A 25,984-nucleotide genomic window follows, 5' to 3' on the forward strand; every position below is an offset into this window, starting at 1 on the left:
AAAAAATCCGACCGCAACTAAAAAGCTGCCACCGCACCTAGCTAGAACCGGTGGAAAAATAGAGAATTTAGTGGTAGCTTTTTAAAAAAGCTGTAAAAACTCAGTTTACCCTAACAGATAAAACTGTGGTGCAGAATCTCACCGCCACCACATAACCGCCCCAAACAAACCCTTAATACTCGAAGTCCTGCTATTATAATGTCATCCTTAATGACATTTGTTATGTATGAACTAAAATATCTCAAATACACTTAAAAAATTGAAAGATGATTTACTATAAATTATTATTATTAATGGATTATACTCAAAAGTTGAACAAAATGAATAAAATCTTAAATACATTAATATCTTAAAAAAAAATCAATATTATAGACACAATGTTACATAAAAAAAAAAAACTTGTGAAATACTTTAAAATCCATGAATATTTATCATTTGATAAAGGCTTAGATGCATATAATTATTACAAATATGTTTATAAAAAATTTCTCATCACCTAATAATTAAAATTTATTAACCCATATTCTACTCCAATAGTTGACGCACATGCATCATTTATTCAATATAATCGATTCGAGTTGAATATACTACTATATCCTATTTTAGGGTGTAACTGAGTTGAGTCGGCTCAAGCATCGTTCATTAAAGAGCTCGCAAATCAAACTTATCAAGCCATGCGCTTGAGTCTGTCAAGGCTCAGATAGCTGGCTCGCAAGTTGACTCGTCTAGCCGCCTTCCTGTCACGTCAATGCCTTCCCTAGTGAGTTGCCCCCGCATTTCTCTCCTGCCATCAATCACTCATACAGCTTCTCTGAAGAGCTCTCATGGCAATTTCAATGGGAGCTATACGAGCATGAAGATGGTATTGCAAGGCGAGCTCAAGCTCAAGCTCAAACTTATATGTTTGACAAACGAGCAGAGCTAAGTTAGGCATAACTCGAGCTCGATACAACTCATTTTCATCCATAATATCCTAATTCATGCAATGCATGCACAAAGGCATAATGATGCAAAATGGGATGATGGGAAAGTATATTAAGAGATACAATAAATAAGGATCAGAAATCAAAATTGATCAATTTGTATGATTATACAATAACAAAATTTAGCTACACATTTATCATTTCATGATTCATGCATATATTGGTTCATAAATCATGGTTAAAAGAGAGGATCAAGAAAGGGTACCGGTACATGCAGTCACTGGCTCAGCACCAACCTTTCGTTTAGTGCTGTACTTCTTTGTTATGAACCTGAAAGAATGGGAAAACGATAATAACCAAACAGCACAAAGTCTGCAATAAAAAGAAGGGCATTTACACACATACCACCCAGTTCCTCTATATTTACATATTTAACACTTCAGTTTTACTTTTATATTTATACCACTCGTATCTTTCATATCACATCAAAATAACCACCATTTTAACTTATAAAAAGTGAAATACACCTTTTTATGTATAGGTGAGGTGGTATGAGTGTAAAAATTCGAGTCTAGCTGTTAGATATGTAAATACATAGGAATTGAGTGGCAATGTACGTAAATACTGCTAAAAAGATATCCAGAAATTTACATATATACTACACAATTCTTATGTATTTACGTATCTAACACCCAAATTTTCATAATTAAATTTATAACATCTTGGTGGTATAAGCATATGCATGGAAAGGAAGATTTCAATTTTAAAAAGACAGTGATAATAGTATTTTTGATGTAATGTTAAATATTTGAGTGGTATGCAGATAAGCATGAATGTTTATGTGTTCGATATGTAAATAAATAATTGTGTGGCATGTATGTAAATGCCCCAAAGAAATAACAAGTAGCCATTCAGATTAGACGCTTGATATAAAATAAATCAAATTTATTTGGAACTTAAAATAACTCAGTTATGTGAAAATTAGAAGTAACTTCATCCTACGAGCCTGCTATTAATAAAAGATTGTTTTCATGATAGGAACATAGAAAATTTAGAATAATATTAGATGCAACATAACCGCGGTTTCAAACTCGCCCTCAAGTAGGGGTCGAATAAGTCGAGGAATCAAAGCCAAGCTGAGTCAGAAAGTTGTATCAACGAAAACGGGACTGCTGCTCAGTCCATGATGGCAAAATGGCCAACCAGCTGAAGAAAGGTGGGAGACATAACTTATCTTCATTCCACCTTCTATGTTCCATCCATAGTTATCGTTATTCAAAAGGCACCCACTAACTCCATCACCACTTAAACATGTTTAGGTGCATTTAGTGCTAGTGCTAGCGGACCCAAAATCTTGATATTTGGTGTAAAATGGGAAAACGGTCAATGTTATGTCCGGTCAACGGTGATGATATGGCCACGTCACCGCACGTTTTGCGTGGTCGAATCGACGTCGGTGTCCGGACGTAATAACTTCTCGTAAAGAGGACTGGTGAGCAAATGTAGCGAAGTTGCAAAACTCCTTATAATAAGAGAGAATTTATAGTGTATGTAAGATGATAGTTTAGATGGCATGATAAAAGGAAAAATATTTTCACACATCCTAACCCATATATGCTTTTGCTATGGCTCTTAAATTAATTTGAGTTTCATACATTAGATAACTAATCTATCTAATATTTTAACTGATAGTATCACTCTGAACGTGTAATTTTGGGCTTCTAACATGTCTTTTGTATATTGAAAAATGTTTAGATTATGCAAGCTATTTTTTATAACATCCATGTTCTTGTTTCTTAATTTATAGGGAAATTTAGCACACAGTTCTTTTGTATGTATATATCTCACACCTAAACTTTCATGTTTACATATATGTATGACATTGTTGCTTTAAGCCTATCCATGAAAAGGTGTATATGACTTTTAAGAAATGGTAATAGTGCAATTTTTTATGTGATAATAAAGATTTGAGTGCCAAGTGTGTAAATATTAAAGTTTAGGTGTGAGATATGTAAATACATAAGAATTGTGTGCTATGTATGTATATGCCTCTAATTTATAATGTACATGCTTAAATATTTGCAAAAATAATTCATATACTGAAAAACCACATTGACGTGTTTATAGACATGTTTTGTTAGCATGCTATGGTTAATTTTTAAATCAATTTTTGAACGGTGCTAAAATTGTAATTTAGTAGCATATAATGAATTTGTTACACCAATCCCTCAGATCAATTTAGTCTTTTGTTATTTATTATTAATTAGTATAAATTGGGCTAATAAGCATATGATTAAGGTTACGCATGAGATTGTTCTCTTTGAGACTTAAGATTCAAGTTTAGGAGAGATTCCACCTCTCGAACTGTAGGATTTGGAAGAGATCGCCAAATCTCAAATTGTAGCTACTTATATTTTATGTATTTGGAGTAATAATCGTTGATTTGCTTTCGGCATAATAAAATATATATTATTTATGACCTAATTTCTCTGAAAAATCATCTCTGTTCCTAACAAATTGATATCAGAGCATTCGGCTCTAAGAGAAGAAAGATTGGGTGTGCCCTGATCACGATTTGAGAGCCAGAGTTTTAAACAGTCGCGATTTGGAGTGAGTGGAGACGCCAACATCAGTATTGCGGCGTAGAGGGCCAACAACAAGGTCGGGATGCCAGCATCATTGTTGAACCCACGTACATGAATTCTGATCATGGCTTCCAAGATTTTGCGCAATTTCCAATAGTTTTACACCAAACAACGTACAGGAATTCAAAGATCACGATGTCCACAGTTCAGCGCAAGCTGAATCTGCATACAAAAATTATGAAGCTCAAGATTTCAGGAAAAGAGAGTTCTGAAACCATGCAAGGTGTAACGGCGGCCAAGAATGTATATATGATTTGGAGAAAAACTTGGAAGAAGATGTGAGCCAAACCATATTGAAAATAGAAGAGCATTTCTCATCCATAGAAGGGGAGATTCATTGCTTTGGAAGAAATTATGAAGATCGCAAAGTCCTACAAAAATCCATCACAACTTACAATGGGATCAAGCAAAGGAATTAGAAGCCAACTCGAATGGCAAGCCTTGGAAGGAATAATGTGAAATCCAAATAGCTAGAACGAGCGCATACGACAGAATGGGACAACGTGGGATTTAGTGCAAAAGAAGATCGATTTAAAGGATTTCATCCCGCGATAGGGAACCATGGTGGGTGGGACCGTGGCTAAGAGTTGCATCTGACAGCGTCAGTGCCTTTTATTACAAGAGCTTTTTGGGTAGAAAGAGAATCAAGAGCCTATGAGGAACAGTTAGTTGCTTTTGGGGCAAGCCAGACTTATGTAAGAAGAGAAAATAATATGAATCGAGGAATGGAACCCAACCCCCGCTTTATGGGCAAAATGAACTTTGAACAAAAAATTTGGGAAGGAGACTTACACAAGAAAATTGAAGATGACGTTCTTTGAAGTAAAGGATGCCTCTTGTTGAGTTTATCGTGTGAACATATACTTTGTTGTTAATGAGCTGAAGGAGGAAGAAAAATTGATGGAATAGTTCTAGCATGACATCAATGAAAAGAAAAAACATCACTCAATCCGAACATAGAAAGAATTCAAGGACTGATTGTTGGAACGGTTTAGAACCACACGGGAAGGGTAATTACACGAGCAATTTTTTGCATTGGTCTGGAAAATATCCGTCATGGAGTATTTGGGAAAATTTGAGGTGCTATATGGTCATTTGAGAGGGATATCAACCGAATTGTTGAAAGGCAACTCATGAAAGAGTTGAAGCCAAATATTTGAACATCACTTTGTCTACTGAAACCGTGAGGATTGGGAAAATTTATGAAATTAGCGCAGTTGGTTGAAAATAAAATTCCAATGAAATAGGCTAATATAAGCAACACAGATAGGCAGTATACTAAACTACTACAACAACAACGATATCAAAAACTCAAATGGTGGAAGTCCGGAGGGAGACTTCATGGGACAGAAATAAGGGTCCACGAACAGGGTCGAACTCAAACACCATATAGAAATATAAATTTAGGAGAAGCGATCAGACCTTACAGATTCTCACAGCGTGTGATGAGTAGGCGGGATACAAAAACAAAAAAAGACTATAGTGGAGGAACACCCTCACTTAAATGTGATAGAAGTCTTATTGAGCTCGATGGTGGGATTAACACCGAACCACACTATGAAAATTCAAAGACAGGTCAGAGATCAAGACTTAGTTGTATTGATAGATAGTGAGGTCACCCACAACTTCAACTCTACTTAAATAGTGAAGCAATTGGGGCTTGAGATGGACATGGGAAATTTTGGAGTTATCATGGGGACAGGACGGGTGAAGAAGAACGAAAGAGTTTGTAAAACAATGATTTTAACATTACTAGACATTCAGGTGATGAAAGATTTTGTCTCTTGAATTTAAAAAGCACTGACGTAATATTGGGTACGAAATGAAGCAATCCATATGAGAGACTACAATGAATTGGAAACTTTTGATCATAGAATTTCAATATGCAGATAAGAAGGTGTTTCTTCGTGGCGACCATAGTTTGTGCAAGACATTAGTGTCACCGGATCCATTGAAGGAGGCTAATAAGTTTGAGGGGCCACTTCCTAAGACTTGGAAAGGGTTGAGAAGATTCATGAGACTTATAGAATACTACCGAAAATTCATGAAGGGTTATAATTAGTTTGTGCAGTTGTGGATGAAGAAATTGAAGAAGGATAACTTTCAGCAGGGGAAAGTGATGGTCAGGACTTTTGAGAGGTTAAAGGCCATGATGAGTGTCTTAATGCTGACGACAAAAACCATACTTCTAATTTTATGAGTGGGATCCACATTACGTGATCGAGTAACAGTTTCTTTTTTTCCCGCATTGAGGACAAGATATCTTTTTGGGAAGGAGTATTGTTACTCTAGTCCCTAAGGGCAATTTAGTTTATTGTGCGCCCAAGAGAAATTTAGTCTTTTGTTGTTTATTATTGCTTGGTATACATAAGGGTAATATGATTAGGGTTAGTGTTATTCATGATTGTTGTCTTTGAGCTTAGGGTTAGGGTTTGGGACCTATCGGGTTGTAGGATTTGGGGGAGAGTGCATACTTCTTGAACCGTATGTGCTTATCTTTTATGTATACAGAGTTTTAATCGTTGAATTGCTTTCAACAGAATAAAATATAAATTATTTTTGTCTTAATTTCTCTAGAAAATCACCTCGGTTCCTATCAAAATCTCATGCAATCCATGCTTTGCTTATTTATCTCTACTAGTGCTTTGCTTATTCGGAGCTTTAATCGTTGATTTGCACTCAATTGATAGGGCAATATCTTTTAATAATTCAGATTAGCTTTAAGAAACACTTGATTCATAAATGATAAAATCAAACTCATGCAATTTGATTTGACCACATGAATTTATTAGACCGGCGCCGAAGGGCAATTTAGTCTTCTGTTATTTATTATTATTTGGTATAAACAGGCCTTAATAAGTTAAGATCATAGCATGCTAGGAAATTATTGCCTTCAGTCATTATGATTAGGGTTTGGGAGAGATCGTCTACCTCTCAAATTGTAGGTGTTAGGGTAGGGTTTGATAGAGATTGCCTACCTCTTGAATCGTAGGCATTTATCTTTATGTATTTTAGTTGTGTTGCTAGTTGCTATCGAAAAAAATATATTTGGCTACCCTAATTTCTATAGAAAACTGTGTTAAAAATAATATAAATAATTGTCATCAGGCTACTTAGTCATCCTAGATAATCATTAGCAAAATAAAAATTGCATTTGATATCCATCTCTCACATTTATCGTTTGCACTTAGTATGATTGCGTCAAACTTGTGATTAGTGTCATAACTTGTCTTTGTGCTGGAATTTGACATCTTCCCAAGCTTCATGATCCTTGCTGGAGTAGATTCTATATATAATTAGATTTGTCAATCTCATAAATCTCATGCCATGTGTATTTTTTATCCCTTTTCATGATTCTATTAATTTTAGTGTTTGTGTTATATACATTTTCATGTCAGTAGGATTCTTAGGTTAATACCATACAAAAGTTCATAAATTTCGAAAGGAATATTTACATACATACCACTCAATTCATGTGTATTTACATATCTAACACCTAAACTTCAATTTATACATATATGCCACTTTACGTATGCATGAAATGGTGTATTTTTGATGTGATATGAAAATTTTTTGTGGTAAAAATGTAAAAATAAAGTTTACGTATTAGATATGTAAATAGATAGGAATTTGGTGTTACATATGTAATTATCGTATTTCAAATTTAGAATTATTAATACTAGATATAGTGCTACGTCGATTCCTTGTGATTATTAAATCATCATGCTATAATATTAGGCCTGCCTAGCATTTAAGCATATATGTGTTTGACACTCGTGTCAGATCATGAATGATGTATCAAATAATCTAGTGTTAAAGAGACTTTCTCCATCAAAAGTGGAGATTTTAGAGACTTTAAAGCAAGAATATGATTAGGCATGCTTATAGATTGGTTGGAAGTTGAATCCATAAAAATCATTATGTTTCTATTGCTCTTTAGTTTAGGGTGTGTTTGAGGCAACAGTGTGGTGGTAGTGCGATGTTGTAACACACTTTGTGGCATTTTGCAAAATGTGTTTTGCCTGGTTTTTTTAAAAAAATGTAGTGTAAAGCTGTGTTTTACAATCTAACCTGACTAAGTGTAGTGGCTGCCAGAAAATTACAATCTAAATTTTTTAAAATTAAAAAGATATTCTAATAGCTGCTACAGCTTTTTAAAAAATAATTTTTTCTGCAACAGCTTCACAACTGCTCATTAAGACAACTGAAGCTTCCCCAAACAAACTCTTCTATTTATTTGTTTACCCTAAAAGATTTTATGTTTATGTAGTGATATGCATTGATTTGACCACATTAAAAAAGCGTTTGATACTATACGTTGGGAATTTATTCTCAATATTTTGAAGGCTAGAGGCTTTCCAACAAATTATTACAATATTATCAAACGATGGTTGGAGAAGAATCATTATAGTATTTTGGTTAATGGCAACTCCAATGGTTACTTTTCTGCTCAACGTGGCATTAAGCAAGGTGATCCTCTATCCCGAACTATATTTATTTTGGTTTTTGATTACTTCTCTCGTTTCATGAATGGTTTGAATGAGACGCACCCTCATGTTCAATACTCACACAAATCAAAGGTTTTGATAATTCATTTGGCCTATGCTGATGATGTTATTCTGTTTTCTAATGCTACCAAATCTGCTAACAAGATTCTCATGCAGACACTAAATGTTTTTCAAAATACTTTTGGCTTATTTTTCAACAAGACAAAATGTCATATTTATTTTGGAAAAGCTGTTAAATCCACTTCTGTCAATTGGGCAACCTCCTATACTGGATGCTCTACAGTCACTCGTCCTCTTAAATATATTGGTGCAAATATCCTTCGTGGTAGGAGAAAACAAACTCAATTTGATGCTTTGGTGGATAAAATTAAGTTCAAAATTGTTGATTGGCATAATGTTTTCCTTTCTAATGGGGGTAGAGTGATTTTACTGAGAAGTGTTCTATCTCTGGAACACATATCCAATAAGTTCCTCTGATCTGGTGGGGGTAAATCCAAAATTTGGGCAGGTTGGCATAAATTTTGCAAGCCACTTACTTCTAGGGGCCTTGGTTCTAAAAATTTGCAGCACATTGTCAAGATTAATATGTATAAACTGTTGTTTAAATTTAGAGCTAGTACTTCTTTATGGGCTAATTTCTTGCATCAAAAGTATTGCACATAGCAACACCCTTCCTTGGTGAACTGGAAGGTTGGGGATTCAAGAATTTGGAAATTTATTCTCAAGGCCAGACTTCTGGCTAATCAATATAATTACTGGGATATTAGGGAAGGCAAGGTCTCCTTTTGGCGCAAGCTCTGGGTTTAAATGATTTTCCTGATGTCACTCCTCCCTTGCACGATAATGATATTATGGTTTCTCACTGTTGGATTAATGGACATTGGGATTTATCTAAACTAAGTGATTTATTGGGGGAATATGCTGCCCTGATAGCTAATATTCCTATCTCAAAGAATAAAAAAGAGACACCTGTATGGAAATTCTCCTCCAATATTTCTATTACTAAAGTGTTATACACCCATTTACATACTTTTACTGATTGAAAGTGGGGTCATTTAATCTGAAATGATCTCCTCTCTCCTTCTATTTTTTTTTTTTTTTGTGGAGATCTTTTCTCTCCATGCTGCCTCTTGATGATATCTCAAAGTTAAAGGGTCTGCGGTTGGCCTCTAAATGCTATATTTGTAGCAATGCTGAACAAACCTCTTCACATCTTTTTTATGACTGCTCTTTCTCCAAAGCTATATGGTTGACGATTGGGAGGCATTTTAGAGTAGTATGTCCACACAGTTATCATTTGGAAGATTTCATGGATGTTTGGAAAACTTCAATTCATAAAAAAACTTGCCTATTCTCCTTTTGTGGTGTTATGGTTTATATGGTCAGCAAGGAATAGCTACAAAAATGGAAATTCTCCTCCTAAACCTTCTCTTACTGTTTCTTATATACTATCACACTACTATAAGGCTTGCCGCAGCTTAAGAATGGATTCAACGGAGCATAGGCCTGAACAGGGTAGGAGGACGCTATTGATTAAATGGCAGCCCCCTACTGTTGGCTGGATTAAGCTTAATATAGATGGCAGTTGGTCTCCATATGTTGCTGGTGTTGGAGGGGTTTTTAGAGAAGATTTGGGAAATTTTTTATGTCACTTTGCTTCACCTGTGTATGCTCAAAGCCCTCTGGAAACTGAATGTTGAGCTGCTCTTATGGGCATAAAGATTGTAATAATTTTTCACTCCTCAAAATTGGTTATTGAAACTGATTCTCTTAATATTTATGAGATGTTAACTAAAGTGACCCAGCCCATGTGGAACTTAGTGTGTCTATTTAATAGAATATGGCATTTAATTTATGCACACCAACTCAACATCCAATTTAGCTTTATCTACAGGTTCTGCTGACTGGTTGGCTAAGAGGGGCTCTGATGTGGTTTCTGTTGGAATTCATCCCCCTCCCCATTTAAGAAAATTGCTGTTAGGTGATAAATTAGCAGTTCCTTATATTAGGATTTAATTACCTTGCTGGTTTCATGTTTTTGATACTCATCTACTTCCCTGATATTCTATATTTGCTCACCTGCCTCTTAAAATGCTTCTTTTTTTTTGTTGTATGGCTTCACATATATATGACTGTTGCTTCCCCTTCTCTGGATGTTATGAGCTGCGGCTAAGATTGTTTTTTCACTGCGGTTACTTCTGCTACACTGCTTTTAGCGTTGGATGGAGGTTTTCTGTTACTGAATTTCCTGGACAAGAGGATTTTTTTGCATCTTTTGCGGCTGTTTCACTGATTTCAACTATTTCATTCTGGTTTTGGTCTTTCTTCCTATGCTGGTTTACAGCTACATTTCAATTATATGGGTATACTTTTTGTTTCTTTTTGAGTATACTTGTTTGTACCTTTTGGAGTTTTACTTGGATGGAGTTGTACTGTGGGAGGTGGAACTCATATGGGTGTGTTTAATTTGTATTTTGTTTCTTCTAGTTAAGGGGATCCACCTCCCCTCCCACTTTTTGTACTTTCTTTTGATCTCATAGAATCGGAGCCGTATAATACTCTTTCCACAAATATATATATATATATATATATATATGTTGAATGCTCCATAAGTAATTGTAGTTAAGTAAATCGTACTACTTGTGCTTCATAAGTTTCATTACTCATTTAAGAATATCTTTACCATAACCAACATGTATCTTGTGTAATTTGGTATTTGACATACTTGATTGATAATAGCTTATGTGATTGAGTTGATATATTATTATTAGCAAAATCCTCACAACTCTCATAATGAACGTTGGGAAAAATAGATCATGGAATCTGAAGAAGAGAATAAATGTAGTTCACTAAACATTCAATCACTTTATGATTGTATCATAGATATTGTAAAATATAATTGAATGCACTTCCATTGATTAGTGAGCATTTTGAGTTGAACTAAACTTCAGTCTAAATCAAAATACTCCAATCCCACATTAACACGCTAACCGTTCATTTATTGCTCGTTTGTGTGTGTTAATTAAAATAATTTAAACTTTATGAAGAAGCCTAACAGCTCAATATTTAAGAGAATGAATTTGAAAATCAATTAACTCGTGTGATTATGCCGGCTACTTAAATAAGCAGCTCCCTAATAGCTCAAAAATCTACTTATTTAATGATGTCTCAAAAGCTTATTAAATTATATTTATAAGCATGTATCTATCAAATAACTAGGTGGCTCGTTAAATTTACTTATTTTTTAATTGAAATTTGAATTACATAAAAAAATTAGAATATTGAGTAAAATAATGGCAAGTTTGATAAAAACTATGAATGTATTTAAGCTATTTAATAAGATAAAATGTTGAAATCACTACTATCTAAAAATAGTTAGTTAGACTCATTTGAAGCTCAGTTGAAGTTTGAACATGATAAAAAAGATATATAAAATAAAAATAAAACAAGCTAGCACTAAATTCTAAAACGTGGGCTATGTACAAATTTAGCTCAAATTCAATAAGAAATCAGTTTAGCTCTACTCTGTAATAGGTTCAACTAAACTGGAAATCTCAATGAAAGTTCATTATAATTGTAAACAGACATTAACAATATGAAAATAGATCTTACCTGAAAAAATCCCGCCAGAGCAATTCAAACATCAACCAATTCATTCCACCGTCTCCTGAAGCATCAACATTCTTCTGAGTTTTTCTTGAAATTGTCCTGAAAAGGCAACAAAACTCTATCAAGTAGCAATTGCAAAAAGACACTATATGGGCAACTAGTTTTATCAGAGAAAATATGTGCCTAGCATTTTTGTGCTTATCATGGAAAGAAAAGTACCATAGGTCACTCTCTTCTCCTGCCAGCCAAAATAGAAAGGTTTGGACAATAATTTTAACTTTAATTTCACTGTAATTAATAGTTTAGATAGTTCTGTAAACAAATACTCATGGTGAAAATGAATAAAATATTTTTTTCTGATCACATACTCTTTTCTCTATATATCAGAGCTAAATTAGAGTTGTCTTTCCAAAACTTTGCTTTTTTTTTCTTTCAATCTTATGCTTCTCACCTTGTTTGAATTTTTGAATTCCGATTCAAAGAGTCAAGCATCATCAATGATAACAATCACACTAATTATGTTAAACTAGAATCTCCAAGGCAACAAATCTTGTATCATTTGAATGGAAGAAACAACCTAATATGGTATCAGATTGTGAAAATATTTCTTAAAGAAAGGAAAAAAGATCCAGCATCTTGTTGATCCATCTCCGAATCTGAAAGACCCAAAGTCTACACTAAAGAAAGAAACAAATTCCATATATATACATACAAGCAACCATTTTTTACATGGAAAGGAGAGTATTAAAGAATTTCATAACAAAACTCCTTTGCTTTTTCTCTCTTTCAATCTTACTCTTCTCACCATGCCTTTCGTGATCGTTCTAGATCATATGAACACGCAGGGAAATAAATTCAGATGACAACAGATATAACTATCCTAAATGTCCCACATGATTGGGATTAGATTAATGAGAGCAGGAGAGAAAATATGTTCCAGAAACTGAGCAAGACAAACCTATTTGCAGTTTTCTTCAGCTCCTCATACATGAAACGAGGAGAAATGCATCCCATTGCCAACCAAGGAGAGATTTTGCAAGAGAAATTAGCACCATAGATGCTTTCCTGAGCACTATTCTTGTAACCATTGTTTGGCTGAGCACGGCATTCAGCTGCAAACTTTGTAAGTCTCCCCAAAGCTTCAGTCTCACCGCCCGCAAGAGAACTGTTAACTGCTGGCTTTCCATCCTGCAATTATCATCTGGTAACTGTGTTGCGGTAATTAAGAGAGATGGTGCACATACAACAGAGTGCCATATATCACAATTTTCCAGCATAAACAAGCATTTGAGATGTTAGGAGTTTTTAAAAATGAATTAGCCGAAGAGGATTATCAAGGCCTAAAAACTGCACTTAAAAGCCAAAAAAAAAAGGATACCGGTTTTATAAAATAAATGAAAATCAAAACTAACAGCAATCATTTATATGAAAAAGAAGTCACACAAGCGCACATTTCAAAAAACTCTTGTACTCAGAAAATTCAGAATATTCCATTGTAGTTAATATATCATTACGATGAATAACAACTTAATAAAAAAATTAAACATCGCATTAGCAATTTTGTGGAACTTCAAAGCATGCGAACTCAAAAGATGGATTGACTGAAAAAAAAATGTCCTAGTTCAAGCCATTGAGTTCCCCTTATTATCCATATTTCTTAAAATCATTGTTTAAAACTCACACGATAAGAGGGGCGCCTCAATGCAATTTTGAAATAAAAAAAGATACAAGGCATACACCTCACCATCAGTCTGATGAGGCTTACGCGCCAGCGGGCCTAAGGTCAGCCTCTAAGCATATATGGGGCGCAAGCCTAAAAAGTTGGTGTTTAGAAAATTTAAAAATTTTGATTTATAAATTTAAGATTAAAATAAATTTAGTTTGTTATTCCTCTACGCTTAAGTCTAAGACTAGAAAAAACAAGAATTGCAGACATCTCCTCGATTCCCAACTGCATGCTACACTCGCAACTGATGCCTCTCACACTAAAATCCCTACAATGCCGCCATTGTGCCCTTATTGCTGCTCCACATTTTTTCTCTATTTAAGGGTAACGCATCTTCATAAGTTTTGTCTTTGCTCGCTATTTTCTTTGATTCCTAGTTTAAAATTGTATGAGGCATGCATTTAGCCCCACCTCCGTGCATTTTACACAAAAAAAAAAATCATAACGAGAATTTGTTGAGATTTGTATCTAATGTAGCGTCCTGTTTGTAAATAGATGGTCTAAAAATTTGTTTGTAAATGTTGTAACTTGTAAGGCTCTATATAAGCCTGTCATCAATGAAATGAAATGCAGGTGATTTTTTTTAGCAATAATTTTTATTTAGTATCAGAGCCTCACCTAGGTCAGATGTCTCTCATCTTCGTCTTCTCCTTCCTCTCTCAGCAACCAATCCAAAGGCAACTCAGGGCTCGCAACAAACAGAGAACCATGACCAAACCCTGTAAGACAATCTCACTGTAAAGGCGGCGACGTCAACAATTTGAGGGAACCAACGGAAGTTCCGCGTCTCTTCATCACAGTCGTCGGAGAACTCTTTATCGACCGCGATATAGTCGTGATATGGGAAGGAGAGGAGCGGCGCAAAGGAGAGGTCAGAGAGTGACGAAGTTGCACGAGGTGTGCAATCAGGGAGATGGATTGAACTACTCACGTGAACAAATGCGGGTAATCGACTCAGTCGTGACATAAGTATCGACAGAATCGTGCAGAACGGCGAGGGAAGCAGGTGAAGCTTCTTTGGTTGTTCTCTGTAGCGCGAGAGGAAGCCTACGACTATGGTGCAACTGAGTTAAAGAAGGGGCATGAGACCTCTATGGCAAAGCCGATCATATTAACTTACAGGAAGGAAGTTACATGTGATCTAGAATTGATTCTTGTGATTGAAAATGTCAAGAGACGAAGATAGTATTGGAGGTACAGAATTGGAACTTCTGAGAAAGATTAATCTCAAAATTTTAAAGGCCTTGGTTGGGCTCATACAGAGAGCCAACGCCTCGACAAGAGCCACTACCTCAACACATGTTTCGACACAGATGAAGCTAGATATTCCTCCTGTGGATCTGAAGCTCGATGGACAAGCCACGTTTCTTAGTTGGTTGCCTCGGATTGAGGCTGCTCTAGAAGATAAGAGACTAAAATGATACTTGATGGAGGTTGAGCCTATGAGTGACAGTGCTGAGAGGGATGAGTGAAGGATAAAACATGCCTTGCTTTACACTTGGCTACTCAACTCGTGGTTTCATCGATTGCCTCATCAGTGGATGACATTCGAACGGTGAAGAAGATCTATGATGAAGCTGAGAACAATGTGAGTGTGTTTCAGATTCAGCATAATATAGAGGCAGTGGTTCAGGGTGATAGACCGATTCAGAAGTATTCTATAGACCTGGAGCGGCTGTGGCAAGATCTTGATCACTTCTCACCTATGTTGAATTGTGGTGATCGAGGATGCAAGAAGAGAAAAAACTTTGCACAGATGAGGACTATGCAGTTTTTGGTTCATTTAAACCCAATATTTAATCAGAGGAGATCGGCTCTCATAGCTTAGGCGACTATTCCTGCACTAATCATTGCAATAATGATACAGGAGGAGAGACGCATAAAACTACAATTTGAGCCGAGTGGTTTTTCAGGTGTACAATCAGCATTGGCTGCGGCAAGCCCAGGTATGCTAGGTATCCAAAGGGTGACTCATAAGTACTACAACTGTGGTGAAGTTGACCACATGAGCATGGCTTGTCTTAAGCTACCTGAGAAGAGAAAGACAGGTGGATGTGGACAATGTAGAGGTCATGGTCGTGGTCATGATTGTGGTTGTCAGAAAAGTGGAAGAGGAAGCTACCGGGTAAATCTGATGGTAGCAGAGGGCAAGGGAGAAACAAGTGTGATCTTTACTAGTGAGGATCATACGTATCTGGAGTTGTTGAAAAGAAAGCAGAAAGCAACAAGAGATGAAGTTAATGATGTTTCAAATCCATCGATATCAATGGATAACATTGTCACTTATGCTCGCTTCAACAAAGGTATTGGTGACACCTATCTCGTCACTAATCATATGACTTTGTGCAATGTTTTGCATGCTCATTTTCCAGTAAATCTCTTATCCATTAGTGTCATTATTCTCGAATTAAAATGCATTATTTTTTTTTATATTCCTCAGGTGATCTTCCAAGGGAAAAGGACGAGCCGGTCAATTAGAACTGGAATGTGGCATAACAAACTCAGGTACTTGAACCGAGAGGGGATACACTCAGCTCTAACATCCATGGTGGAAAGTGGTGTAGTAGGAGAATCTGAGAGGAACGTCAAAAATGTGTTACAGCTACATCACGACGTATGAGACATTCTAGTCTTAATTTATTGAATTAGTTATATTCTTCTACGTATGAAAAGGCAAATAAGAATAAACTAGTAGGTGATGCTTGTGAGTTTGGCAAGCTCACCGGGAGCACTTGTGTCAATTCTGGGAATATGAGCTCTGGTGTGTTTGCTTTAATTTATTATGATGTATAGGGAGCTTGCCTTACTAGTTATATGAATGGTTGTCGGTATTTTGTTACGTTTACTGTTTATTTTTCCCGTGTTACCAAAATATACTTGATGAAGCCAAATAGTGAAATTGTTGCTTGCTTTAACGATTTCCACAAGACAATCCAAACCCAATATGATGCAGTTGTAAAAACACTGAGATATGATAATGAGACAAAATATATCAGTTAAATATTTGTGGACTACATGCAGCTTAAGAGTTACAACACTGAACCACATGCCCATACACACCAGCATAGAATGTAATAGCAGAAAGAAAGAATTGACATCTTCTAGAGGTAGCCCAGAATATCATGATGACAATGAATGTTCCACAGCACTTATAGAAGCAGACAGTGTTGATAGCCGCTCAATTGATTAACATGATGTCCTCAAGAGAGCTAGCATGGAAGTCTCCTTGTCAGATGTTGAAAGGAGACAATAGTGAGATTCTTCCAATGAAGGTATTTGGATTGTAAAAGACAACAGACCATCTATAGGAAAGTTACATTCAAGAGCTGTGAAATGTGTGTTTGTGGGTTATTCTGCTACTCAAAAGTGTTAAATCTACTGGAGTCCAATTGAGAAGAGACTCTTTTTGAGTAGGAATGTGTTATTCAGAGAGTTTGAACCATACTACAATCTAGACGTGAATTCACCTTTTGTCAACTCAACAAACACTAGAGATATGAGGCAAGAGAGAGTAAGTGGTAGTGGTAATAAAGTGGTGCAAGTGGGAGCAAAGTCATGTACTGTGATGTGAGATGAATCAACTGTAGAGACAAATATCGAGAAGATTAATCCCAGAGGTGGTGGGATTCAAGCTAAAAGTAAGTTGAGGGTGTATAAACAAAAGAAGCAAAATGAAGAAACAGAGTCTGCAGTGCCAACAAGTCTCTTGTCCCCGTATTCCTCATCTCTTGAGACACATACACCATTCACCTTTGATTCAAAACTCCTACGTGATATTATTCCTCCTCCGTCCATTCCTAACCCCCAAACATTAAGAAAGAGCCCCCGCAACAATGCAGGACATCCTCCTAATCGTTTTGAGTGGGAACTTGACACTGTGAACTTTATTTCTTATTCTAACATTTCACCTTTGCATGAAACATTCATTGCATCATTGGACGATGTCTCTATACCCAATTATTGGCAGGATGCTAAAGAGGATCTCAAGTGAAAAGTGGTGATGCATAAAGAGCTTAAAGCGCTTGATAAGAACCGAACATAAAAGATATATCACTACCAATAGAGAAGAAGACAGTTGGATGCAAGTGAATCTTCACGGTAAAGCATTCTCCAGAAGGAAAGGTGAGAGGTACAAAGCACAACTAGTGGAAAATGATACAGTCTGACGCATGATATTGACTGTGATGAAATATTTACACCAATTACAAAGAAGACAACAGTGAGTACACTGTCTTCTCTAGTAAATGGTGGATGGATGATCCACCAACTAGATGTGAAAAAATGTTTTTCTTCATAGGGAGCTACTGGAGGAGGTATGTATGAAGATACAACCAGGATTCAGTACATGCCAAGCAAGGCTCAGGAAGTCATTGTATGGTTTAAAGCAGTTTCCTCAAGCTTGATTTGATAAGTTTAGAATAGCGATGATTGGCATAAGATATCAGCATATCAATGCAGACCACATAGTGTTCTTTTGACAATATAAAGATAACACTACCATATTTGTTGTGTATGTGGATGACATAATTATCATTGGTAATGATGAGCTAAAAATTACTCAACTTAAGAGAAGATTAGGGAAGCAATTTGAGGTAAATGATCTAGAATGGCTCATATACTTTCTTGGAATTGAAGTGGCCCATGGAACTGAGAGGATGATCCTATCCCAGAAAAAGTATGTATTGGATCTTCTCACAAAGAAAGGTATACGAGGGTTCAAATCTGCAGTCTCTCAAATTGATCAGAAGGACAAACTCAATACAGAAGCAGATGAATCAGTTGATCGTGAGAGATACCAAAGGCTGGTGCGCCACCTGATCTATTTGTACCACACTCGACCCGAAATTTCTTTTGCAGTAAGTGTGGTGAACAACTACAAGCATGAATTAAGGAAAGATCTTATGGATGCAATGTATCAAATTTTGAGGTATCTAAAGAGTGCATCAGTAAAAAAGTTGATATTCAGGAAAATGGGCATGTAGATATTGAGGTCTTTTGTGATTTTGACTGAGCAAGTTGTGTTGATGATAGACGATCCACATCAAGATACTGCATGTTTGTAGGTGGCAACTTAGTATCGTGGAAGAGCAAGAAATAGTCAGTTGTAGCAAGATCAATAGCAAAGGCAGAATACAGGATCATGGCAATATGAGTTGTTGAGATGATGCGGGTGAAAGCCTTTTTGATTGAACTCAAAGTGGATCAGGGAACTCAAATAAATTTATGGCATGAAAACAAGTCGGCAATCAGAATTGCTAACAGCCCGGTTCAACATGATAGAACCAAACATGTGGAAATTGATAGATCCTTCATCAAGGAAATGCTGACTAACGGACTACCAAAGCTATATCATGCAGTCATTAGAGAGTAAGTGGCTGACTGTCTCACCAAAGAACTTAGCTCATTAGATTTGTCTAGATTATGTGACAAGATGGGTTTAGTAAATATCTTTTGCCCATATTGAGGGGAATATTGAGATTTGTATCTAATGTAGTGTCCTATTTGTAAATAAATTAAATAGGGATTTATTTGTAAATGTTGTAAATTGTAATGCTCTATATAAGCCCGTCATTAAATTAAAGTGATTTTTTTAGCAATAATCTCAAACGATTGCACCTTATTATCTCAAGGTGAGGTGTACGCCTTATCCAAGCTGAGGCGCGCCACGTGGCACTCCTTGCCTCAAAAATACCTCAATTTTTTTAGACTGCCAATAATTTTTAGATAAAATTAAAAGTAATATCAATATACATCATCTATTAATATTCACACATCACACACTAAATAACAAGAAATAAAAGAAAAAAATATATTCATAAAAATTTATCTAGTTGAAATTCTAATTGTCAACATTGTTATTATTTTAATTAATATTTTTATTGATTATTATTCATTAAAATATAGAAAATAATTGAGATTATAGACAATGAGGAATGACAAAATATAGATATGACTAAGGATAAGGCACAAGCCAAACAACTCATTATGCCGATGATTTTAATAAAAATCAAATGAGTGATAAGAGTGATAGAAATTAAAATTTAAATTTAAAAGTTGATGACTAGTTATATTCTTATTTAAGTGGGGGGTTGTAGGAGTGTGAGATGGAAAGATTAATGTGAGGGTGTGTGTGTACATACATATGTACCTTCATACGTACGTATATACATACATATGACCCTATGTATATATATGTACATATGTACATCACATATAGGTAAATACATACATATATATGTATATATGCACATGCGTTACGTATGTATGTATGTATGTAAATATGTATGATGTATCACATACAAATGTACATGAATAAATTGAACTTATTATGATTATTATGATTTGATGTTCTAATAATTTATTTTAATATATTAGCTTATTTTGATAGTTTAACTTTGTATAACTTATTTCATAATTTTAAGTTAGGGCATTAATTTGTAATTTCTAATTTTACACAATTTATAACTTTTTTATATAGAATACTGTTACATTACTTTTTAATGTGTTAATAAATTAAAATATTAACATATAATTTCTTATTTCACACTCTATAGTCTATACAATATTTATTAATTTATAAAATCTTTTAAATTTAAGGATTATGCCTTGACTCAAGAACAAAATATGCCTCAATACCCAATTATGCAATTTTAAATAGTATTTTGATTATTGCATTTCATATTCTATATTTTAAATGAAATTTTCAGTTTACAATAATAATTAAATAGTTGAGATTTTGAAAAAAAGCTCAATGGGAAATTGAAAAAAATGCAATATGGAAATACAACATTTGAATGTATATTGAAGAAAGTGAAAAGATATACATATAACATCTACATGGTTCTCATTCTTACTTTATGAGGTGAAAGAGAAGATCCTTACTTATATAAATAAAGTGACAATGTTAGCATTACGCTAATTTGACAACAAGTGAATCTTATTCTGCTAATGAGCCTCAACGCTTAGAGGCAAAGATTTTGTTACACCGGCGCCTACAGGCAATTTAGTCTTCTGTTATTTATTAATTTTTGGTATAAATAGAGTTTAATAGGTGAGGATTAAGGGGATACATTGAGATTGTTGTCAGTCTTAAGTTAGGAATTGGGAGAAATCGCTTACCTCTTGAATTATTGGTGTTAGGGTTAACATTTGGGAGAGATCACCTGACTCTTGAATCGTGGGTGTCAATCTTTATGCATTTGAATTGTATTGTTTGTGTTATTGAAGAAAATATTTGTTTGCCCTATTTTTTTTAAGTTCTCTTGCACTTCATATATGATAAATGGGAGCTTCAAATGCATCGATATTTGCATGTCATGGACTATTATCTGAATTTTCAGTATCAATATGTTGAGAGCAATAAACCAATCAAAAGATAAATTTTGATTTGGGTAAATTTAATGAGAACTCAGCTAAAAAAGTAAAAGTCGAGCATTTAGTAACAAATATTCTCCAAGTAACTTTTTACATTTAATTTTTCAATTCCACAAATTATATTCTATATTAATTGTTTTTTTTTAATTAGCTAAGTAGTGAATTCAATTCTGAGATAATGCTCTTGGGCCACAAAAGTTTGCAATGAAAATATTAGAGCTCATCATTATAGTGTGAGAAAAATAAAGAACACATAATCAAATTTAAATACAAATCAACATGAAATTAATAGAAAAATTAGCCTTAAATTTATTTAATAAAAAATTTATTTTTCAATATAGTCATTGTTTGAAATTTAATTAATCTTTTAATTAAATTTTATTGATTAGGGAAGAGAAAGATGATTAAAATCAAAGATAAGATAAAAGATGAAAATAATGTTGATAAAATTCAAGATCAGCAAGGAGAGAAAGCAATTCACTATGATGATAAATCTAATGAAAATCCACTAATTGATGAAAGTGGAAGAGACTGTCAAATTCATAAAATATTATTTGGTCATGCCTCAGCTTAGTTAAAGCTCTTTCATGATTTTTTAATTAATTAGTCAAACAAATTTTAATATTTTAAAAAAATACTCTGTCGATAAATGGACAAGCTTAAACAGCTTAGCTTTCAATTTATTTATGATCGTGAATAATATTTTTTAAAGCTCATGAACAAATTTGTAAAAAAGTTTGATTAAGGCCAGATAATATGCTCATTTAAGATTGAATCACCAATGCATTTAAAATGTGATGCGAGAATCATATTCTTTTATATATTAAATTACTTTTATTCATGAACATAAACTACTTATTTACCCTCATTAAAATATTTATCTATTTAGTAAATTCAATTAAAATCTCATTTCTAAAAAAAAACCTACTCAATAAAAAAGCTTGAAGTTTGTTTGGTCAGCTAATGAGCCAAGCTCAAATAACCATAAATTTAAATGAACCAAGCTTCAGCTTGAACAAAAACAAGCTCAAGCATTCAGCTAAGCTTGATTCATTTGCAAAATTATTATAATCTTAGTGACTTAAAACTATTTATGTTCAGTTGGTTTGAGAGATATTATTATGATTTTATTCTGACTTGTTATACTCATATTTTGTTGTAAGTATATTACTTATTATTTTATACTTCTAATTAGTAATATGCAATTCTGAGGGTTAAACCTCAAAATGCCTTGAGGCTTATGTCTCGCCTCTAAAGCAAAACAAACTCAACATCCAATTGCATAGTTTCAAATCTTGCTTGAAATGATCTAGGTATTTGGCTTCTTAGCTTATTCAATCATTTGTTAACTTGTTATTTGCCCCTATTTTTCATCATGCTACTCCCATCTGTAACTTTAAAAAGCATTCCTAATTCCAAGTTTGAACATCTTGTTGCATGTGCCTTTATGGCAAAGTTATTTGGAAAAGCACCTAATTTTTAACATGAGAAGCCTGTGTATTAAATACAATAAACACACAAAGTAATAATAAAAAAGAATAAAAGCACTACAAGAAAGAAAGATTTATATAGATTGGCTAAAAAAGTTTATGTCCAAGAGGGAAGATAGAGCTTAATCAACTATAGATAGCCCATTGTTATAAAAAAACCCATCTGTAAACCCAAGTACACCCAACCTCGTCAATAAAAAAGGCCTCAAATCTCGTAAGCAAAGCAAAAGCGAATGATACAAGAGAGAGAGAGAGAGTAAACAAAGAAGATTTTAACAAATATCCTAAACTTACTTCAATGCATCTCAAACAAACACATTTTCACATATCTAGGAATTCATTGCAATATTTATAACGCAAAAATGCTCGCACCACACCATGATAGTACTCTATAGTTGCAAAACCTTTTTTTTTAACTTATTTTTCTCATTCAATATATTTATTTTGATTTTGAATTAGACCCCTCTATTTAACCTAGCTTGTGAAAACCTATTATGCCAACCAAATCACCAACAATCAGCACGTGCATATGTGATTTGCCAAACCTCTCGTGCTTTCCACTACTCTAAAACATAGAGCTCCAGCACAAACGATGGTAAAACTACAGCTCCTCCACTAGAAGTGTAGATTGTAATACATAGATTCCAACAAAAAAATCCGTGGAAGCACTCAAAGATGCAAAATTCTTCCTAAAACTCGGCAGACACCCAATTGTCAAAACTCTGGTCATAATATCACGCATCTTCAATTCCACAATGCTAAATCAAAACATTTAATACACCACATTAATTTATATATAAATCACTAGCAGATGATTTGTAAAATAAAAGCAATTCCTTATGAAGACATATATGGTATGAAAAGGATAAATCCAAAATCTACCAATCATAGCATCTATCTCCAAAAGTCACCCAAAAAGAATCATCGAAAGCAACATTCTACCAACATAAAACAACAATTAAATCTATTGATTGATCCTCCTTATAGTTGTCATTAGCATTTTGTAGATACCTCTTCAACCCTTAAGGATATCTTTTGACATGTCATTCAGCTTGGGAGAATCAAATCATATTTTTGTACCGATTACAAAAATTATGCAATGCAAACAGTTGATACATACTAAGAAAGTTTTCCTTACACTTACAATCTCTCAGCCTATTTTTCATATGCACCCGCATGGTTAAAATTAGCATCTTTAAAATAAGTGATTTTTTTTTTTCTTTTGAATTGATGCTATCTCTACCATTTAACATATCGTCATGAAAAGTCATATGAAGAGGAAGATTAATAACATATAAGCAAAAAAGCTTAATAATCATCATTGATCGAGACATTAAAATTTTTCAAATACTTAAAATAAAATAATACTCATTGATATGCGACTTCTTGGATGCATCTTCCTCCATACTTCACAAATATAATATATATTTTTTTAATAATTTTTTTTCTAGAAACTTTGATTATAAACAAAAGCTCTACCTTAAGCCAAAAAAATATGCATGGATGTTTCATCCAAGATAGCTGATCTTCAAATATAATTGTATTGCAAAAAGAGATTTTTCAACATCTCTATTCAATCTTCTTCACTCATAGTATTGGGCATATTCAAATGCCTGTATGAGTTCTATCCCTAGTTCTCAAACACACAACTATTTAAGCCATTTCTTATATGACATGAACATTGTAAACACGTTTGACATTGATAATAAATGATAGGAAAAATACCCAACTTTAATGTGAAAGCATCTATCAGAGAATTCTACAAAGTTGGGAGCATAGATTCTTAAAAAAATTCACGCCTAATATCCATGTATGAAAGGACCTTTAGAAAGTGAAGTGGTACCAAAACTGGATGCAGCGGTTAATAGAAAGCATAAGATGAATAAGTTTATCATTATGGACAACCCCGAGTGGATGGTTAAAGGTTGAAATTAAAACTACGCCATATCTTACAAAAGAACAGGTTAAACTTGCATGCAAAGGTTCAGTCATCCAGTAAAAATTAAGTTTTTTTTTTTTTTCTGCCGTAGTAGTTTAAATGGAAACACCAAGTGGCATGCTCTTTAGCTGCTAGCATTGAAATAATCATTGTAATTGCGATTGGCAGCACAAACCTGAGTCAGAGGAGGCACAGGATTAAGCCCCAAATCCGTCAGCGTCGGAATCTCCCCAGGCTCAACATCCCCTCTCGATGGGAGCCCCTTTATCTGATCCAATGCCTCTATAGTTTTCCTCACATTCAAAGCCTGCACCCTTTCCCTGAACCCACCATAGTTCGACGGCATTTGCTCCAGCTCGAAAGGCAAATCATCAATGTGATACAACGTACTCCCCCAAAAGTACTTCACCTCAACTCCGTCGCTCTCCATCGCTTTCTCCACCCTCTCCTCCGTCCTCGCCTCGTCATGCGACACCTCTCGGTGCATATAAACCGCATCAGCGCCAACAGATCGTGCCAGCTCAACGAGCACGGTCTCCGGCCGGCCAATCCGCACAACAAGATCAGATCCACGCGCGCGGAGGGAGCGACGGAGATCAGCGACGGACTGAATTATAAATGTGGCGCGATAGGGACCAGTCTTATCAAATCCTGAAGAGGATTTCCCGTAGTCGCGAGGGTCGAACAGATAAACAGGAAGAATGGACAGAGAATCGTTGCTAGCTACAGTAAGCGCTTCATTGTCGCGTACACGAAGGTCGCAGCGGAACCAGAGGAGGGTGCATCGACGAGCGGCAGCACCGCCTGAGGAATCCGATGGGCGGCGGCGGAGGAAAGGCAAAGGAGATGACAGTAGGGCGGGGGTTGAGGAGGAGAGATTGGAAGGACGGGTTGGGGTAGAGATATTAGAAGCAGAGAAAGAGAGGCGGGTAAGGGAGGAGATCTGGGTCGGGATCTTGAGGCGGGAGGGTAAGGCCGCGAATGGTTTCCCCGCCGCTGCCGCCGCCGGCGATGGAGATGGCCTCGAGAGGAGGAGGTTGGTGGAGAGGGCAAGCGAGAGAGAAGCAACCGGCGGAGAGGATTTTGAGGGCGATATCGTTACCTCCTGCTGCTGCTCTTCGGAGGTATTGAGGGTTTGGGGTTGAAGAGCAGATGGATTGAGCTCCATTTCTCTGGTTGGGAAGAATGTAGAAGAAAGGGCTCGTGAGTGAGTGAAGAAGATCAACGGTGATTCGGCTGTATATATAGGCGGAGTATTTGCTTACAACCCACCCAATTCCTCTTATTTACGTGTGCAACCCCAACATTTTAATTTTTATATTTAAATGTTAAAAAATTAATGGCATGAATATAAATCTTATGTGTAAAGTTGGTAGACTACACCTACCCAGTTCCCGCTTGCATTCACCTAACCATTCCGTAACGGTTTTAGGTTATCGGGTAGACAGGTTGAAAGGTTTACTTGTTTTCGTGTTGTTAACCAATACGGGTTGATGGGCGTTTTGGGGAATTAAGTTTGAGCTGGGAAAAAATCATGTCATTGACTGACATGTGTGAGCAGGGATGTGTATGTTGTTTCAGGATTCCAAAACGCTCGAAAATTGGTTCGAATTTTAGCTCGGATTGAGATCAAATCGAAATAAACAGACCGAGCTATGAGCCGAAACTTCGGATCAAATTTTCTTATAGTCGATTGCGAGCCATAAGTGGATCGGCTCAAATTGACTCGACATCGGCTCGAATTATTTTTTAGTTACACAAATTATATAT

The 25,984-nt window shown here is 35.2% G+C and overlaps 1 protein-coding gene across 1 annotated transcript; it reads right to left on the bottom strand.

The window, feature by feature from the left end:
• Positions 1-991: 991 nt before the first annotated feature.
• On the bottom strand, positions 992-25,434 carry LOC110030933 (blue-light photoreceptor PHR2). Its single transcript, XM_020733929.1, has 4 exons — positions 24,390-25,434; positions 12,644-12,873; positions 11,689-11,784; positions 992-1,253 (listed from the first exon to the last, which is right to left on the bottom strand). The coding sequence occupies exons 1-4, from the start codon at positions 25,380-25,382 to the stop codon at positions 1,175-1,177; spliced, it is 1,398 nt and encodes a 465-aa protein (XP_020589588.1). The 5' UTR covers positions 25,383-25,434; the 3' UTR covers positions 992-1,174.
• Positions 25,435-25,984: the final 550 nt, after the last annotated feature.

The sequence above is a fragment of the Phalaenopsis equestris genome, unplaced genomic scaffold (genome assembly GCF_001263595.1).
Source record: "Phalaenopsis equestris unplaced genomic scaffold, ASM126359v1 Scaffold000761, whole genome shotgun sequence".
In the NCBI taxonomy this organism is placed as follows: Eukaryota; Viridiplantae; Streptophyta; class Magnoliopsida; order Asparagales; family Orchidaceae; genus Phalaenopsis; species Phalaenopsis equestris.